The following is a 19,991-nucleotide window of genomic DNA, read 5'->3' as shown; positions in this document are numbered from 1 at the left end:
GCTTCACGGCGCCAGGAGGAGAGTGCCAACCTCGGACGGCGGGATGGGACACAGGATGGACATGGTCTGACACATGGGAAGTGGTGTGGAGAGCAGCGCTAGCAGTGGGGGCTACGGGGGGCACAGAGGGGGCGAGGCCAGCCTCTCCTGCTTCCCCAGGCCTGGGTCTGCAGCACTTGGACCATGTTAAGGACGGTAGCTTCTAGAACGTTTGCAACGACCTACGACAGAAACTGCCTCACATCCTTTCTTGTCCCTTCTAAAGGGAAACGACGGTCATTTTAGCGAGCCGCTCTGACTTTCCTGGCCGATTCGGTGCTGCGCGGTACAGAAGAGGAGAGGGGAGGCCGGGCGGCACGGACGTCTTTATTACTCCTGGGAGGGGGCGGGGTACACAGCCACGTTGCAGTCACCGAGCTTGTTAAAAATATCTCAATAAATAAAACAAATAAGCAACATATACACTGAAACAGAACATATTTTAAAAATGGTTAGCTGAGCAAATCATGAGCAAGAGAAGAGGCGAGGTGGGAGGAGGAGTCCAGGCTTACGTGGAACAGTCATGCAGAGGCTGGGGGCGAGGGAACACGAGGTTCTTGTCTGAGAGCCTTGGTCCAGTTTAAACAGAATGGTACAGGAATGCATTTCTGTTTTATTAAAAAAATATACATTAAAAAGGCACTTAGAGGGAAATACAAATCCAAGATTTCAATCCTTGTAAATATGTTCCTGAATCTAGAGATTTTCAGAAAGAATCAACCCCCCCCTAAAAAAAAATAAAACCCAGAAGAAAAATCCAAACAGTGGCAAGGATGACAAGGAACATGTCACCGGCGAGAAGGGCCGCGAGTGCCGCTTCCTCTGTGGGGACCGTCTCTGGGGAGGAGTTGTGTGGTCTGGGGTCTTCATTCGATGCTGCTGCTGTCCCCTTGTCCGAACGCTGTGCTGGAGAGCAGAGGGGAGGCTTCCTTGAGGTTGTTCAGGTTTCAGAAGTGACAGACGTGGAGGCGTCCCAATTCCACTCGAGCCTCAGCCCCACAGGACAGCCTGGAAGACACGGAAGAGGGAGGGTGAGGCCCCACTGTATGCAGGGTGTGCCTGTGTGGTTGTGTGTACGTGTATGTGGTGTGTGTGTGGTGCGTGTATGGATGTGGTGCGTGTGTTGCTCGTGTGGTATATGTGGTTGTGAGTGTTATGTGTGGTGCGGTTGTGGTGTTTGTGGTGTGTTGTGTGTGTGTGGTTGTGTATGTGTGTATCGTGTGCGGCGTGTGTGTGGCATGTGGAGTGCATGCAGTCCTAGGCCAGCTCATCCCACGTCGATTCGGGCACGCTCCATTGTGATCAAGATACACAACTGTCCTGTGTCCAAAGGCCCCGCGAGGGGTGTAAGGGTCTGCAAGATGCACGTGTGTCATTCAGACTGCAGCGGCGTGCGGTGTGAGACGTGTGCAGCGCGTCTCGCTGAGCAAATCCTTCCAGGGGCCACACTGGGCCTCTCCTGCCAGCCCCACCGCCTCGCCGCAGGATGGGCCAGCGAGGCACCAGGTTGGGAGCCAATCCACGGACCAGGGCCACACTCTCCACAGAGCCTCCTGCCTTCCTACAAGGAAGGTCAGCCTACCCAGTTGACCTTGCTGCCTGGAAAGGGCTGGGGGTGCAGATGGAAGACAGGATGGAATGGCAGAGAGAGGGAACACAGGCAAGGGAGCTGGCGGTGGGGTCCCCAGACCGCACCCGCTGCCGTGTGTGCCCATGGGACTTGCTGGAGGAGATGTTCTGGAAAGAAGCTCAGGGCAGGGTGTGAGATTCCCCGACTTCAGAGACACGTGGCTGTTGTAAGCCGACGTCATGAGTCCTGGGGGTGGGAAGCCCAGGAGGACGGGGGATAATATGGCTGGGCATGAGTGCATGGTCAAGGACGTCAACACCGCTGGAAAGGCCGGCTACCTGGGTGCTGAAGGGACTGAGGGTGAGGACAGTTGGGTCCCACACCTTGCTCCAAGCTGGCAGCTCATGGCTGGGACCACTTCCCACCTGTCACCAGCTGTTCTGGGGGGCTGTGGGCGGCTGATCGCCTGGTCCTGTGGGACCCAGTCCTATAGTACACGTGGCCAGTTTGCAACCCACCCTGAACCGATAGCATCCTTCCCAGGAGACCCTGAGCTTCGTTAGCGATTCTCTAAGACTGGCGGGCGAGCACTTTGGGCCCCACGTGACCTTTAGTGCCTACCCCAGGGCCTGATGCACACCGCGCACACTTCCACATCTGGAGAACACACACAGAAATAACCAGCTAAACCTCATAACCAAAGGAGACAAGTCCATTCATCGAGAGCCTTGAGGGCCACGCTGGCTGTGGGGGCCGACAGGTGCAGGAGCCGGGCCTCCACCCCCATGCACCGCGGAGGGGGCTGCCGGAGGGCTCTGTGGCTGCACACCTGAGTGCTGAGACGGGGGGCTGGCAGGGGCCTGGGGGTGGGGTGGAGTCAGGAATGGCTTTACCAAGGAGGAGGCTGGGAGAAGGGTCACCAGGAGGAATTCCCCTCCAGGACAAGAGGTCAAGGACAGGCAACCCCACGTTCGGGGACGATGATGTGGAAGGTAGAAAAACACAGAAGAATCTTTAATACGGCGACAGGTGACATCTTAGCGGGTGTGTGTGTGTGTGTGTGTGTGTCCCTGATACTCCTAGGCAGTGAGCAGCAGGAAGTTTCCTCCTGTCCCTGTACCCCCAGTCCTTCACCACAGATCCCCAGAGAGCTCCAGAAACCCCTGCTGAGCCAAAACAAAAGTCCGGGAAGGCTAAGACATTGTCCCCAAAAACTCGGGGTGTTTTCACACACACACTACTTTTCTCTCAAGCCCAGAACACTCCCAATACATCCGCCTTTCTAAGTGGTCCCGGGCAGAAAGTCAAAGGCTGCTCTCTCGGAGAATGTGGTTGTAATTAGATAATTAATCAGGGGGCAGCTAGAGAAAGCTGAATGGAAGCCTTCCTCAGAGGGAGGGAATAATTACAACAGTTTTGATATATGAGCTGCACCAACCCTCCAAGGGGAAATACAGGATCATGCATGAAAAGCCAAGAATGACGGAGGCCGTCCCCCAGTAGTGCTGAGTTTCAGGGTTTGCTGCAGGCGCCCGCGGGGTCCTGGGCTCGGGCAGAAAGAAGCAGGTTCATTAGTTCTTGACCAAGAGCCTGTGGGCCTGGGCCCCTTGATGTCACCCTGACCCCAACCACGTCTGCCGACATGGGCAGCATATTCGGCAACAAATACAAACCATCTGGGGCCCGGGACCGCCTCCCGCATAGAGCAGTCACCTGAAACCATACGCGTGTGCCCTGTCCGTGGTTCACTCTCTGCATCTGTCTGCCTTGCAGGGAAGGGGGGTGGCGGGCACAGCGGCAAAGCAGCAGCTACACCAAGAGAGTAACTCTGCTCCTCTCTCCCACACCAGACCCTTGGGCACCAATACACAGTAAAGATCTTAACTGACTCTTATTTCCAGGACCTAACCCAACAGAAATTCTCCAAAAAGTGAGGCAGGGCGCTTAAGGGGGAAGAGTTTATTATAAGACCTTCCATCCATCTACCCATGTACCTTCCATCCACACAGCTACCCACCACCCACCCTTCCTTGCTTCCCTCCTTCTATCCATCCATCAGTCCATCATGCCACCCACCATCTATCTGCCCATCCTTCCATCTACCCATTCACCCATGCCTCCATCCCTCCATCTACCCACCATCTATCTACCCATCTACCCACTCCTCTTCCTTCCATCCATCATCCATCCATCATCCATCCTTTCATCCCTCTTTCTAACATGTACTGAGCATCATTCATGTGCCAGAAATGCTACGAGTTGTTTAAAAAGTCCGGAAAAGAATCAGAGAAATCTAACAGGGGAGAAGAATCATGTTTGAAAACAAGTAGAACTCAGGGCAGCACAGACAACTTTTTAAAAGGAAATGCCAGTAAGACTCTGCAGCCAGAAAGGAAGGGGACAAAGGACCTTGAACTTTGTTGGACTGCCGAAGAAAAGCAGGGTAGGTGGTAAGGAGGGAAATGGGCACAGATGTGTCATCTCTGGTTAGTACAGTACACACACACACACACACACACCCCTGAGATTTTGCCCATGGAAGCCAGAGGGGTAGGACGTGAGGCTCAGGGAGCCGGGCACTGCCCACAGAAACCCAGGGTCATGGCCACGGAGGGCTTGCTCGGGCCCTCACTACCCCCTTCAGCAGGAAAAGTGGAGGACTCCACCTCCACAGGACCCTGACGTTGTCCACGTCACTCGAAGGGGCCACCACCTGCCAGCCCGCTCCTGCTGCCACCTGTGTCTCTCTCCTCCCAGTCACTACACTGAAAATAAAGACCCCCCAATTCCTGGGCTGCCAGGTGCGCTGGGGTCAGGGAATGTGCCATGTGGACATGAACATAATGAACCCCGCAGTGGAACTGACCACCTCCCTGGTGGGTCTTGCCCATCCCACAGGGGACAGCACCCCCGTCCACCCAGGCGTTCATGGAGCACGATCTTCAGCTGGGACTCCCTGTCCCCTCGCCGAGCCTGGACACAGCCTCCTGACTGTTTGAACCTGGCCCCCCGGAGCTGGCTGGAGGCATGGAACCCATTCGCTCAGGTCAATCCGACGGGCCGCAAATATGAGTAGAAAACAAGGCATGGTTCGCATCAGGTGGCTGTGGCCCGTGGCGGGGAAATCGGGGAGCTGAGCACCTCACGAATGGCCCAGAGCACAGGGACCAAACTTTCAGAACAGTGGAATTCATCGTTTGGAGAGAAGCCCAGGGAGTCTGCGGGGATAAAATACGGAGACTCCGTTTTCAAAGAGAAGCAGGAAACAAGAAACGCGCTCTTGGAAATCACAGAGAGTACGGAAGTGGGATATTTTGTAAGAAATGGAAGCAAAATAGCAAAATAGACCCTGATGAAAAACGATCAATAAATCAGAGACTGCCTCACGGAGGTCTCCAGGATCTGAGCAAAAGACAAAGAATGTGGAAGGAGGGAGGAGCCGCAGCCCCAGACGAGATGCGGGGGAAAATGTCCCCGTACTCAGGGAAGATTGACGGTCCCAGGTTAAAAGGAACACAGCGTTCTGGGAAGAGCGACTGACAACACGGGCAGCCATGCCACATCACAGGGAAAGTTCTGGACTCTAAGAGTACAGAAAACCTCCCACTGGCTTCCAAGACATGAAAAGAAGCAAAAAAGAGCCAGAACAGGATAGCTTCCTGTGTGCTGATGGACGATCCCAGGACGCCTGGTGTTTCTCTGGAAAAGGGTCCAGGGACCGTGTGGGGGAGCAGGAGAGACATGGTTAAGCATGTACGGCCTCAGAAAATGCACCCCCAGATGCCATTTCTGGGGAAATACTATGGAAAAGTCTTCCACCCAGAGGAAAAGTACTGAGGGCCCTTGTCTCTGCAAGTATCACGCCATCTAACAGTCGTCCCATGCAGGACAAACAGGCCAATAAGAACGCTGGTAGGAAAAGCCTCGGAGGCCGAAGGAACCTGTGGGTCCCCAAGTACCCCGAGCTCCTGCCTGCCCCAGGCCACAGGGTGTGAGAGTGGGGGCGGCAGGACCACACACCAGGCACCCCTCCATCCGTGACCACCACGCCCCCTGATTTCCCACTCTTTACCAAACTCACTCAAGAAAAAGTAGGAAACCTGAATGTGTCCATATTTGTAAGATAAGCTGACCAGGTTGTGAAGGATCCGGAACCAGACTGCTTTACAAAAGCATTACATAGAATCTTCCGGAATCCGGTCGTTCCAATCTGTATTACTTAAGTTGGTCCAGAGTTTATGGATGAGGAAACACTTCCCATTTTCCCTTATTTATTTTTATTACTTGTTTCTTTTGCTGAAGACTATTTTTTAGAGCAGTCTCAGGTTCACAGCATCATTTCAAGGCGGGTACGAAACAGTCCATACGGCCCCTGCCCTCCACCATGCACAGCTTCCCCCATAAAATGCCAACAGGACACAACTCTGACCCCACTCCAAAGGGCAGAACCAAAGACCCGGTCACGCTCCCTGAGACGCTGAACGCAGAGCTGCTAAGTAAGACATCGGGGAACCGAGTCAAGCCATGGATTTGAAGACCCCCTTCCGGACAACGCAGAAGGGTTTACTCCAGGAATGCCGGCCAGTTAGCATCGGGAAATCTGGCGCAAGAAAGGGTCAGCAGCCCAGTAGACACTGACACACGCAGTGTCGCGCCGCGAGCATTCTGGAAGCTCCCGATAAGTCAGGACCCGAGAGCTCAGGCCTTGAGCTGAACCCCAGTGCTGCCATCACGGCCCCTGCGGCCTCCGGGCCTCAGCTTGCACGTCTGTAGAAACACCCGCTGAGGTCCCCCTGAGACCACCGCCGCGGGGCTATGGGGATTCAGGGAGCCACAGCACGCAAGATGCTCGGGGCCTCGCCTGGCTTGTGCCCAATACTCTTGTCACCCCAGGTTGTGGTTTCTTCCCCATCTGGGTCCCCAGGGTCTAAACCAACACCTGGCACATAGCAGGTGCTCAATAAAGCCCTGTGGAAAGACACCTACAGTGAAGAGATGGCACGGACCCCAGCGCGATGCTGGTGCAGGAGGGAAATGCGGGGCTCCCTCTAGAACCCCTCTCCCTACTGTGCTCTGTCCCGTTCGTGACTTCTGAGTCTCTGCCACTCTGCCGGCTGGCAGCATCCTCTTCACAGCGGAGCTCACGAGAATGCAGAAGCAGGCTTCGCCCTGAACCATGGAACGAATCATCGTCTACACTCTGCCAAATCCCCAGCTCTTCGAAGATGCCTCTAGAGAATCCGGAAGAGGTGAGCATGCCCACCTGAGCACGTCCCAGGTCAGCCGGTCAGCTGCAGCTGTGACACGCAGTGACTTCCCAGACACACAGCTGGTTAGAGACAGGCTGAAGAGGATTTGGGCACCTCAGTGCTCCCTGCTGGGGGCCATCCCCGCTGCAGGCATCCCCACTACACCCACCAGCTGTCCTTCTGCCCGACACCCCAGACACACTGGGGTAGGTGGGACACAAAGCGGACACAGCTGTGCAGCCAGCCTGCGACTCCCAACATGGCTCGCCCTAAGGGAAGGGCAGCCAGGTGCCAGTGACAGACCCTGGAGGCTCTGAGAAGGTCACCCTGCCCCGCTGAGGGGTTTGCGCCTTCCTTCTGGGGAGGGCTTTTTAGCGATCGCCCAGAGCCGCCTTGCCCAGCGGCTGTCTCCGTGAGAAATGCCTTGTCCAGAGACAGGGGATATAAGAGGTTTCGCTTTCAGAGGAGAGAATGTGCAACTTCTTTCCAGGTCGGATCAGCAGGCAGCTGCAGGCGGGCTGCAAACAGACCAGCCCTAGCGGACAGGGGTCAAGACCTGCCAGGGGCAGTTCCAGCCTCACCTGGCTGATCAGAAAGGCGGAGANGATCCAGCCGCCCCTGCTGGCTGCTAGGTGGGGTCCAGCACATGGGGGTCCCCTGCGGGGCAACGGGGGGCATCCTCAGGCAGGGCTCAGGCCCCCTCCCCTCCCTGCCGACTTCTGTGCACCTGTCCTAGGGAACTCTCAATGGCAAACAACGAAACATAGCTCCACCCCACCCCAGCGACTGTAAGAATCCACTTCTAAATCAGAGGGCAGGAGGGTGCTGGCTGTCCTCCCATAGGCCCAACCCTCCTGCCTGGAGCTGGACTCCCTACGGAGCGTCAGAGCACACGGCGGGCATGCCTGTGGGATGGCGGTGGGGCTGTGGGGCTGTGGGGGGCAGATAAAGGCAAGCCGCTCTGGCCAAGGCAAACACAGATCAAGAAGCCGTCAGACTTGTACGATTTTTACAAGGCTTCTCCGGCTGCCTGTGCCCTGGCCACGTGGCCCTCCCACTGGGGTCCCTCCCTCAGGCAGCCCTGCCCTGTTCAGGGTGGTCTGTGCACTGTCCCTGGGCCAAGCAGACAGGATGCTCTGGTCTCTCTCTGCTGGCCCCTGGACCCTTTCCCGGAGTCCAGTGGAGGCCACGGCCATGGGGTTCTCATAGGCAACAGCGCTCTGCCAAGCAGGCCAGTCAAGATCCAGGAGCTTCTCTGCTGGCTGGGGCCTGGCCCGTTCCCTCTGGAGAGTCTGCTTCCCGGGAATGGCTGGGTGGGCAGGGTTCCACTGTCGCCCCCACAAGGCTCCTAGGACCTAGCAGGCTGATGGGCTTCTGCTGCTGGGGCAGAGAAATGGCCAAGGCACCACACTCGGCACAGCTCTGGAGTGGCCTCCGTGGCTCCCGGGCGTCCAGGTGGCAGTGAGATGTTTGGGAAGGCTGCTTGGAGGCCAGCAGGGGCTGTAAGCTCCTGTGCCCCCGGGGCCCTCTCTGTTTCCGTGGCAAGCCCCTGCTTCCAGATGCCCCTTGTGTGGGGCACCTAGAGTCAGAGTCTGGGGCAGGGCCGCAGGGGCAGGAGGGCGCTGGGTGAGAACACGCTGTGTGCCTCTTCCCTAGCCCCACGGCTCAAGAGTCTGACCCCTGCTTGCCCGCATGAGAAAGCGCGATCCTGTCTGCAATGACTGTATTTCTGACGCCGGGCTCAGCTCCCACGGCTCCCTGCTGGCTGGCAGCAGAGCTGTGGGCCTCCCTCCTTCAAGGGAGTAGCTTGGAAGCAGAGCTGTCTCTCTCCATCTCTGTCTGGCTTCCGCCGTTCGAGCTGACAGTGTCCGGAGTGGCCTTCCTGCCAAGGAGACGTCAGCCTGGGAGCAGCCTGGGGAGAAGGCAAGCTCGCCTCTGCTTCCAGACCCTCTCTACGCGGTGCCCCCGGCCTCCGGGCCTCGGAGAGATGTGGCCCCAGGGCTGCCTGGGGCCAGCTCTCTCCGTTCCCGAGGGAGCTGTGGCAGGAAGGCCCAGTGTCCACACCAGTGACTCCCGGCATTTACTCTGTCCAGCCCTCCTCTGACGGAGGCCTTCCCATTTCTTCTCCATGAGTCACAGGACGCTGCAAAGTGTACCCCAGGCTCAGAGGTGGTCAGGGAGAGCAGTCCGGAGCAAGCAGGTAATAGCAGGATGCGGCCTCCTTCCGGGACTCGGGGCCTCCGAATCCAGGAACTACCTCGACCAGTGAATTACGATTTCCCCAGATGTCACTAAATGTAGCTTCCAAATAAAACCCACTAGCAAAAGCCGGTGGAGCAAAAATCCCCCTTTGCCGGTGGTTTTCAGGCTGCTGGTACAGGTCGGCACGTGGAGCTGACGCATCGGTGATGTCATGTCAGAGACGAGGAGATGGGGCCTGGGGCTGGAAGGGACTTAGGCCAAGTGACCAGGCAGGTGCAGAATTGCCCCCAGAACTCAGGTCAGCTACGCCCCGAGGCACGAGGCCGAAATCCTTCTCATATGACTGACCTCATTCCTACACCTGTCATGTGGGTCCAGACCCAGGAACACTGACTTAATCAATGTCTTTGCACAAATGAGGATCTGAGGACACAGCCCTTCCAGCGACAGCAGCAGCGGCTCAAGGGAACATAGTGAAGGTCTGCGGAGGTCAGGCATTCTGTCAGATGCATGTCAGGGGTACAACCTGGTCCCTGTCCTACCCCAGTTCCCTCGGGGACAGACGACAAAACCAGTCATGGTAACAATACGTCATACGTGTTCTAATAAAGGTTTACTGAAAGTACACGGGACCTACCACTATGTTGTTCTGCAGTATAAACATGTATTACAGATGGAGTGACTGTAGCAAATACAATACCAGTTAAGTTGAAGGTGTGAAAAGGTGCATACTAAAGGCACAGAGAAGGCAACGATTAAATCTCCAGGCGGGTGGGGGGTCTGGGGAGCTTTTCACAGAACTGGAGCTTAAAGCGGGGTTTCGAGGACGTCCGGTCCTGGGGGGGGGGTGAAAGGGCCTCAGGGCACATTTTAGGTGGCATGGGAGGAAAGGAGGCTTTGAGGGCAATGGTGACCCATGGCTCTGGGGAGGGGCTGTGGGGTGGGCAGGACCGCACAAGGCAACAGGAGGCAGTGAAAAGTGTAGGGGGCACTGGCATGACCAGGGCTGCTTTTCAGGGGTAACTGGGGGCTTCAAGGACTGCTAGGAGGTCAGACCCCCAGCAGTGGGCCCCTGGGCGGGGCACGGTGACCAGTGGTCTGGCTCGGGCAGCAGGAGGGGTCAGGACCCCAGGAGCAAAGCAGGGAAGAGAAGAGAAGTTGCTTTGTGGGGGGGAACAGCAAGAGCAGAGGTGGTGGCACTGAGCTGGAGGGGTGTGCGGGACACCCGAAGGTCGGGTTCACTCAGCAGGATGTCCAGCTCCGAACCCCAGCGGGGCTGCGAGCTTCACACACAGCTTCCGAGCAAGGCGGACATCACCCTGCCCTCTGGAGGAAGGCGGAAACCGCTACCTAGTGTTGTCTGGATTCGAACCCAGACCTGGGGCTCCTTCTCCAGCTGCGTGCTTCCTGACCACGACAGACCCGGATGCGAACATCTGGGGCAGCAGCGGGAGAGGAGGTCCGTCCCTGAAGAGGCCACGCGCGGCACTGGCTGGCAGCGCCCCCTGCTGGAAGGAGCCCACCCTCAGAGAGGAGAAGCAGGCGGGGGTCACCAGGTGACCTCAGGAAGGCCAGGTCCAGTGGAGCGCCAACCGGTGCTGGCGGTCAGGGGGCAGGGAGGGCTTCTTAGGAGTGGCTTCTCTCTCTTTTTTAAATTTATTTTTTAAATCTGAATCTTAGGTAGTACCATGCAGTGCCATATTGGTTTCTGGAGTACAATTCAGTGATTCATCACATGCATGCCACCCCCAGTGCTCATGACATTTAGTATCTGTCACCATCCAGCCCATCCCCCACCCCCTCCCACCAGCCACCCTCAGTCTGTTCTCTGTCGTTCAGAGTCTCTGATGGTTTGTGTCCCTCTTTTTTCTTTTCCCCTTCCCCCATGTTCACGTTTTCTTTCTTAAATTGCACATATGAGGGAGATCATATGGCATCTGCCTTTCTCTGCCTGACCTCACTCAGCATAACACCCTCCACTTTCATGCACGTCGTTGCAAAAGGCAAGAGCTCACTTTCGGATGGCCGAGCCATATTCCCTTGTATGTGAACCACATCTTCTATATCCATTCGTCAGCCTGTGGACATCTGGGCTCTTTCCATAGTCTGGCTATCGTGGACAGTGCTGCTATAAACATTGGGGTGCAGGTGCCCCTTCGAATCTGTATTTTTGTACCCTTTGGGTAAATACCTCGCAGTGCAATTGCTGGATCATAGGGTAGTTCTAATTTTAACTGTGAAAGAACATTTCTGAGATGATTTCCCTTGAAATAGTGAAAACGGGGGATATAAAACCGTTTCCAGTAATGAATCAGCTCTGACACGCACTCCCTAACTACGGCCACCAGCATTTAGTTCCCAAATTTAATCTCAGAAAAGTAGGCAATTTTCAAAATGCAAAACTCTTTACAGAAATAATGACACCTAAAGCTATTTCCCTGAATGACCCGGAGACAATATGCTACTTTAGAGAGATTATGCGTATATTCACGCTCATTCAGAAAAACGCAAAACCCTTCCGAAGTGATGGGGAGAACCCTACTCTGCCCCAGTCCTCAGTCCTTCCCATCTCCGGAAGCCCTGGCTTCAGCAGACACCTGAGATGTGTGAGGCCTCTGGAAAAACCAGCAGCACACGACCGGGGGCCTGGCGTGGAGCACACACTCGCAGGCCGCGAGCACCCCAGGAGCGTGGACGTGGATGTGGACGTGGACGTGGCTAACCCACTCCCAACCACAGGGACAAGGCCTCTCACTTCCCAAGCTCTGGACTCATGACTTTTACCCTACTGCGCATTCTCCAGCTTCAGCACCACGGGCATAAAAATGACCTCCGCTGGGAAACCATCGTAGTTAGAGACCACCCAGCACACATGCAAGTGTTGAGGACGTCGCCAGGTCAGGGAACGTCGGCTCGTCTACAGAAGCAGACGGGAAGAGTGAGCCACCCTGGGTCGCATGGGCCACATGGCTGTGGGCAGTCAGCGTGGAGGCCACAGAAGGGCCGGCTATCCTGGAGGTGGCCCAGCAGCAGCTCACGGGAGCCCTGGCTTGGCGGCCACAAGGGAAGGCTCACGGGCGTGGCTGCTGCAGGACAGCGCACGTACCACCCCCGTGCGGAACGAGGAGAAACAGCTGTGCCCAGGTAGCAGCCAGCCAGAGCTGAAGAACGAATCAACAGTCCAGTTAAGGGGCAGAGGCAAGAAGAACGGGCACATGTCGCCCAGACAAACCTCCCCGTGGCGCCACCTCTCACGCACACACCAGATGCACGACACCTGAGCTCAGGGAGCGGTTGGTAATTCACGCGGACGCCTGGAGCACTCCGGTCTCTCTAGGGACAAACTAGAGAGCGAGGGAGGCGGCAAACCCCCGAGAACAGCGGAGTGTATTGGATGGGCCATCCCACCTGGAAAATGAGCACGTCTTTGACCTCCCAGCCCCCAGAGTGACAGTGCCTACAGCCAGCGAGGGTGACCCCTGACCTCTGAACTTCACTTTTTCTTGTCTCTGGGCCTCCGTCCATAAGCTTTTTACCACCTTGCCTCCTTCTTGCAGGGTGAGCGGTCGCTCTCCCGTGTCTGCCGGGGGCAGGACGACTGACGGCCGGGCCCTCTCGCCCTCCAGCTGACCTCACACACCTGGGAGCCCGCGGGCCACAGGGGCAGCAGACACAGAGATGGAAGTCGAGGCCAAGAGCCACGCTCGCTCGGCGACAAGGCTGCAGCCCGGGTGTGAACACTACAAGCCCCACGTTAGGTCTGGGAAGATGCCCGGGGTCGGTGCCGCGGCTCCCCGGCAGCCAGGACCTCCAGGCCAGGGAGCGGGCCCCGTGGTGCTAACAGGGAGGCTCTGCTGTCGGCTGAGGAGGGTGAGACCCAGGGGTCCCCACACTCCAGACACAGTCAGGGTCACCCCGCTGATCTTGAAGCACTTGACATCGGCCCTGCCTCTGGAAAGTGTGTTAGATATTTTCTCCCGGAAAAGGATGTCCATCAGACTCTTTCAGACAAAGAGCATGATTCCCAGCAGTTCGTTTCTGAGGCTTATACCTCTCATTTCACGACCCTCCAGTTCCAAGAGTTTCCTTTGTCTGCATGGGATCCTGAAGGATCTGGGAGTGTAGGCACACGGGCAGACTCCTATCAGCCCACAATGAGCAGCGGTCCCCCGGGGGGTGGGCGTGCGCTGTAGTGTTTGAAGGAGTCACGGTCCTGGGGCTGCTGGGACAGTGGTGAACGATCTGGGAGGGCACGTCCCCAGGGAAAAGATCCTCCCCGGAGCCTTCTCAGCTTTGCCCTCAATGCAACAGTTGGAAGAGTGCTGCCTCGTCCCAGACGGCCCTCCGCCCCCGGGCTCAAGTCACGAGATACAGGAACACTCTCTTTGTTGCTCAATTTCTAAAAAATTCAGTATTCCTGGATTGAAATTCTGCATTTATAAATTATAACATACTCAAATCAATCTTCTCAACTTATTTTTTAAAAAATACTTCTGAATAAGAAAAAAATGAGAAATGATGTACATGCACACACGTCTGGAAAAAAAAAAACCCAAGTGAGACACCATTTCTTTGCACAGTACACAGAACCTGTTGCCTCATTTCCACGGGCTGCATTGCTCTGAATAACCCCTCCCCCGACGGGACTTTGGGAGCAGAGCGTTCCCTGCATGTCATGATGGGGGAGCCCCGACTTTTGCCTGGCTCTTGAGGGCTCCTGTCCTGTTGCAGCTGGCATGCCCCAGGCCAGATGCTCTCACACCCTGCAGTGACCGGTGGCCAGTGTCTACGAGCGTACAGCCTGGTCACATCTCCCTTTCAAGACTTCTCTCGTCTATCAGGTGGGCGAGTTCTATCTGCCCCACAGGGGAGTGACGGCCTGGCACCTAGTAAGTGCTCGTGCAGTGTTAAGAAATCTGCATCGAAGGCACTCAGGCCCAGAGCCAACAACAGAGGAGGCCGACGGTGTGGGAGGGACAAAATCTTGTTCCATGTCACAGGGACTGACTTCATCTGGGTTTGGGGTGTCCATACTGCAGGTGAAATAAATCAAGTGGCCTAATTTTATGGTATAAATACAAACAGAATTTTCTTTGAAATGCCGAGCGTGCACGGAGCTCTGCCTAGACCCAGGAAACCGAGGGACAGACAGGGCCTAGCAGGTCGGCAGTGACTTACGTATTTGGTGCACAGATACAATACATAGGTGTGTGCATATGCGCCGTACTATCATAAGCCATGTACACGTACATATGTGTGCTGCAGACACACACGCCATCTATACGCACACCCTACACGTTCTTCTCCAAGAAGGGTCATCTTTGTCCCAAGCGTGCTCCAGTCATTACTGACGTCACCATTTGGGGGTAGAGATTACACTCATGTTGTTTCTAACTGGTCCATCACACAGGTGCCGGTGTCCACTGATGAATGACCGTTGGGTCAGTGGGTGTGGCTTCTCTTTGCCTTCGCAGCCCTCTGCCAAATCCAGGAGCTCCAGATAGCAGGGTTTGAGAACGGATGGGTAAGGAGCCCCGTTGCACTTTGCACGTGCAGCCGCACTGGGAAGGAGGCAGCAAGGAGGTGCCCAAGGAGAGCGCTGGAATCCCTCTTCTTAAAAGAACATTTCTGATCACTCACACGTCCAAGAACGCTCCTGACTTCTTCCGTCCTGGCAGCATCGGCCTGGGCTGACGGGCTGAGCTTTCCAGGTGTGTGTGTGGATTGTATAGCTGGGTGTTTTTTTCCACTGATTGCAACAGAATTCCCAAGTTTGGAAGCCAGAAGTGATTACTTCTTTTTGAAAGAGAGCAGAGCTAAGGTCCAGAGACAGAAAATGACACCTAGCAACGACTCTCAGGGCTGAGGAGCTGAAGGATCCAGATATTTGCTAGTTATTTCTCAACTAAATCCAGGACGACAGCCCCTTCCGTGGAAATCCTCCTTCCCTTATCCGCACATTTTTAATGCATTTAATTACTACTTGGACTCCAACTTAGCATCCCATAATAATTTATTTTGCCAGGAAAGGGCCCATGAATATGGACAGCAGTGTCAGTGTCAGTGTTAAGGGAAACTAGTCTCCTACTTTCAATCCTACATCCAGAAAACCACCTTCCCTTCTAAACGCTCTTTGATCAATCTTGTCAATAAACAGGTGGGACGCAGATGTTCTGTGTAGTCTTAGCGAATTCAGGTTGAACCCACTTTAAAATAAAACACTACCCAGCAAGCACACACAGGGGAAGAAAGTCAGTAGACGGAAGAAAGCTCGGACAAAACCCGGAATGGAGGCAGGGCATTGAAAAGAAGCCAATACACCTTGAGCCAAAGATAAGAAATCAAATAATGCTTAGGGACAGCACAAGATGACTGGACATCCTCCCCACCACATGTGAGTTACTTTAAGGCAGTCTGGTAGAGAGAGAGCCATGGTTAGTAAACAAATAAAAGAACCATAGTCACACCCTGGAAAAGTTTCATGATTTACGAAAAGCGTTAGTGAAAAGTGCCTTCAGAAACGAGCTCCTCTGAACACAAATCCGAAATGATTCACTTAGACAAGTTTTCTGAGCAAATATCCATTTTACACAGCAGAGCACTCGTGTCTAAGGCTCCAGGGTGACACGGGAGAGACCCACGCGTTAGGAGACTGTCTTCTTCTCTCTGGGCGTTTCCATCAGGGCACAAGAGAATCTACTGCAACGACAGCCGGGCCCCGCATCTCCCTGGGGCAGCACAACAGCTGTTTACGTCCTGTCCTTCTTCCTGCTCGGTCAGCGTGGCAGGGGCTCCTCTCCGCACGGCCACCCGGGACTCGGGCTGGCAGAGCGTCGCCATTTTGTAGATGCATCGTTTGGGAAACATGGGCTCCTGGTCCCCTGGGGCAGCAGAAGAGAGACTGGGATGTCACATACCTGTTCTCCTGCACACAGCCTGGAAAGGCCAGTGTCACTTGCTCCCAAAGCTCCTAGGCTGGAACGAGTCCCACGGCCTTGCCCAGCTGCAGGGGTCCTGAAGAGCATGGGGGAGACATTCGACATTTGGGGGCCCCCTGAGTCTACCTCAAGGGCCAAAGCAACGTGTTTTTCATAAAGGCTGGTCCAAAACACAAAATAATTTGCAGGCAGTCCCTCAAGAAACTGTCTGATAATTTCATCTCACTAACCTTTACCAAAAGTTGGGATCAGACTCCTGGGGCGCCTGGGTGGCTCAGTCATTAAGCGTCTGCCTTCGGCTCAGGGCGTGATCCCCAGCGTTCTGGGATCGAGCCCCACATCAGGCTCCTCTGCTATGAGCCTGCTTCTCCCTCTCCCACTCCCCCTGCTTGTGTTCCCTCTCTCGCTGGCTGTCTCTATCTCTGTCGAATAAATAAATAAAATCTTTAAAAAAAAAAAAAAGTTGGGATCAGACTCCTGAAAATTCACCGGTAGCAGAAATAACAGCTGGGGACCGATGGCAGGGAAGAGGACCCGTGAAAGAACTTAGCTTCTAAACAATGGTCACTAAAATCAACAGAAAGGCAAACGCTGTGATGAATACAGTGACATTATTCAACTTTGAATTAGTGCCACTGGGGTCCTAGCCACTAGTGGGCATCCCTGTTCGAGTGAGGACATGTGGGGCACCAAGGGAAGGTGGGTTATTACTGGAAAGCGTCTCTTCCGCTCTCCTCCCCCTCCTCCAAGAGACGGGCCACCGGGTTCCCGGGACTGTCGCACGCTCTCCTTGGTGGACAGTTCCACAGGGACCCGAGTCTCCAGGAGGCTCGCTGCGGGGGGCGAGCGGCAGTGTCGCCATCTGATGACTCAGGCTGCTGGGGAGGCTCCTGTGCTGCCCGCGGAAGAGAGTGCCATGCTGCCGGAGGGGCCTGGCCTTGCAGGGAGTCCTCTTGGCGTCTGTGCCCGGGGTTGCAGTGCACCGCTCAGCACATTCTTGGACGTTGTTACCGCCTTTACTCCAATTCCGTCTTCCAGGGATACCAGGACAAAACGTTTCTCCCTCCTTTTCCCAGCTCTCTCCCCGTAACTTCACTTCCACCCTCGTGGAGAAGCTTCTCTTGCTGCTGGGAATCCGTGCTGAAAACAGAGCCCCCACTGACCAAACACACAACCCCTCCAATGCCACACGCCTCCCTCCTTCCCTCTGGGCCCGCTTGCCCTGCTCAGCTCACAGGCATCACAGTCACACACCAAGATGGCGGCCAGGGGTCCGCACACACCCAGCATCCGCGTGGCCCCAGGGAACAGCCTGGAAGTGTGCTTTGCCACATTGTGAGCAAGGTGAGCTCAGGGCTGGATGAGGGATTACCACGTATATTGTGCCCATCTTCGCAGCACCAGTAACCCCAGGGCGTCCTCTGAGAAGAAATCTGAATCCTCCCGCACACCTTATACTATGGACTCAAGGAGCATAGAAATGTCGTAGTGAAAGGATGTGGACAGTAATCACCTTCCCTCCGACGGAGTCTAGCTTGAGTTTTAGGTATTAATTGTTGAGTCAAAGACATAATTAACACTAAGCAAAGCTGTGACCTTGGATAGTCATAGGGGTTCTGGGGTTAATGCTGTTTCTGGCCGCGGGGGATTCAGTCCCCAGAAGAGGATCCTGGCCGGCGCTCAGCATGGGCTCTGGTCTGTTGGTCTTCACAATAAAGTTCACTACACGTTTTATGTCTTAGTGGGAAACTCATTAGCAATATGATTGTAAGCTAAGATTACCAACACACTTGAAGAATGTAAAAACCACCTTGGCTGCCTTTCGAAAATGATCCTAACATGTTCCAATATCCCCTTCGTTCCCCCCAGGGGGGCAGAGCAGTTACAACGCGGTTTGCGGGATTCCTGGAGCTCTCAGGGGGAATTCTCACCATCATTCCCAATCCTCACACGGAATCCCACCTGCTCTGCTGACACCAACCCTCAGGCCCCGGGAAGGGGTGGAGCCCAGACCCCAGCGCGTTCTGCTGGGCCGCAGGGCTGGCGTGGGGGTCAGAGTCACAAACGGAATATTCCTCCCTTGGTCAAATGTGCATAACAAACCCCTGAGAGCCCAGCTTTTCATTTTCCACCTCTTCACCCGGACTGAATACACGGGGCTGGACCAGGGCACCAGGAGGGAAAAAGTCGGGGAGAGCAGGGGACCCTCAAGCCCTGCAGCATGCCCTCTGATGGCCTGAGCACGAGGCAGGCCACCCTGACACCAGGCAGCGGGGGCTCCCGTGGCGGCCCAGGGCCCCAGCTCCTTGCACTGCTCTGTTAGGGACGGACCTGAGGACTGAGGAGGCTCCCGTGGGCTGGACCGACCCCCTGCTCTGAGCTTCAGGTGTACCCTTCATTGCCACGTTCTCTTGCACGGAGAGAAAGCTCAGTGGGTGAAGCCCTTGGCCTCCCTCTGCCTCTTCACCACCCCAGGGGAGCCGGAGTGGCCAGTCACTGATTTGGGAAGAGAACACAGTGTGTTGGGCTCGGGCTTCCTCCAGGAGCTGGAGCTGGCTGCAGGGAGCAGGAGTTTTCCGTCCACCCCACCAGCAGGCTGCCCACCCACCCGACCCCGAGGGGAAGCCCACCTTGGTCCGGCTCTGCTGGGCACCGTGGGGGAGTCTGCCTGACCCAGGGACCCCCCATCTTCATCTTTGCCTTCATCTGTGAGGAAGGTGACCTTGCACCAGCCTCAGCCCCTCTCACGTCTCTGTACCCGGGCGGGGCAAGGGCACTCTCCTCTCACCCCGCCCTGTCTGGGGGCACGTGCGGGGTCAGCACACCCTTCCGGACTGTTAGCTAATCAGCGTTTGGCCAAGGAAGCTCTTCCAGGACTCACGCCCGGACCACCGTGGTGTGGCCAGCAGAGAGTGGGGGTCACCCCACACCAAGAGGGCTTTCAGAACCCCAGTAGTAGAACATGCCATGGGGCACCAGGCTGCTTCTCAGAGAAGGTTCCATCAGGCCAGGCTGAGCCCTCCTGTACCCCCCTGCCGCCTGCTGTCTGAGTGACCTTGGTCACCTCTTGTCTCCAAGGTGGACCTCACTTGTCCCAGGTGGCAGTGGGGGGACCCGGCCCAGGGGTCTCCATGGTTCCTGGGTGTCTCATGGTTTTTTAGAATCTCAAGGAGACTGGAGGGCTGGCTCCCATGTTCTGTCGGGGGCACAGCTGGCATCTCAGAAACCTCGTCCAGAGGAACTGGGTGAAGGCGTGCGAATGTTTAGCACGGAGGGTCCTCATGGTACCTTCTTGGGGAGGGGCTGGTGTTAACAGAAGGATTTCTGAAGGGAAGGAGAGACACAGCAGGCAGGATGCTGGGGGAAGGACAGACTGAAACCAGACCCACCACTCCTGCCCCCGGGGCTTCACAGACCGCGGCTCCTCCACCATCGTTCCTGATGTGTTGCAGACGCTGGAGGAGAGAAAGCCACAGTTCTGTGCGCGTTACAGCTGGGAACCAGGGAAAACATGGCCCCTTCCACATCTTCATTCCCAAGGGCCACCTCTCTCTCCACAAGGCAGAGCCAGCACATCGTCGTCCGCCATCCTTTCTGAATGCCCCTGGAGCTGGGGTCCACCTTGCTCAACCCCCTCCATGCACCCGGAGTTCTTCCCTGGCCAGGCTTCTAGAAAACTTCTCCACTCCCACACTGAACGTTTTCCCTGCTCCGTCTTCAAAATCCCAATCCTTGCCTCCTACTGGAACCAAAAGACCGTGCGGTCAAGGAGGGCCGGGTCAGCCCACCTCCGTCCCTTTCCTGGTGTCTCCCGCCCTTCCCCGCTCACTGTTTTTTCCTCCTTATTTGTCCTGTTTAATGCCAAGTGAGCCTGCCTGGCTCCTCAGGGTCGGCAGCTGCAGAATCAAGCACAAGTGGATTTCAAATCAGCAGAGAACGTTCACGACCAGTAAAGTGGAGACGGCACCCTTGACACCTGTACGGGGCTGTGCT

The 19,991-nt window shown here is 55.8% G+C and overlaps 1 protein-coding gene across 2 annotated transcripts in view; it reads right to left on the bottom strand.

The window, feature by feature from the left end:
* Positions 1-329: 329 nt before the first annotated feature.
* Positions 330-19,991, bottom strand: part of TWIST2 (twist family bHLH transcription factor 2) — a 49,317-nt gene continuing 29,655 nt past the window's right edge. For both annotated transcript variants that reach the window (XM_034655534.1, XM_002922475.4), the window contains exon 2: positions 330-1,047. In XM_034655534.1, coding sequence (XP_034511425.1) covers positions 987-1,047 — 61 coding nt within the window. In that variant the 3' untranslated portion in view covers positions 330-986. The remainder of the gene's footprint in view (positions 1,048-19,991) is intronic.

This window comes from Ailuropoda melanoleuca, chromosome 2, assembly GCF_002007445.2.
Source record: "Ailuropoda melanoleuca isolate Jingjing chromosome 2, ASM200744v2, whole genome shotgun sequence".
Taxonomy (NCBI): Eukaryota; Metazoa; Chordata; class Mammalia; order Carnivora; family Ursidae; genus Ailuropoda; species Ailuropoda melanoleuca.
The sequence above is the reverse complement of the archived record's forward strand: the minus strand, read 5'-3'. Positions and strand labels throughout refer to the sequence as shown.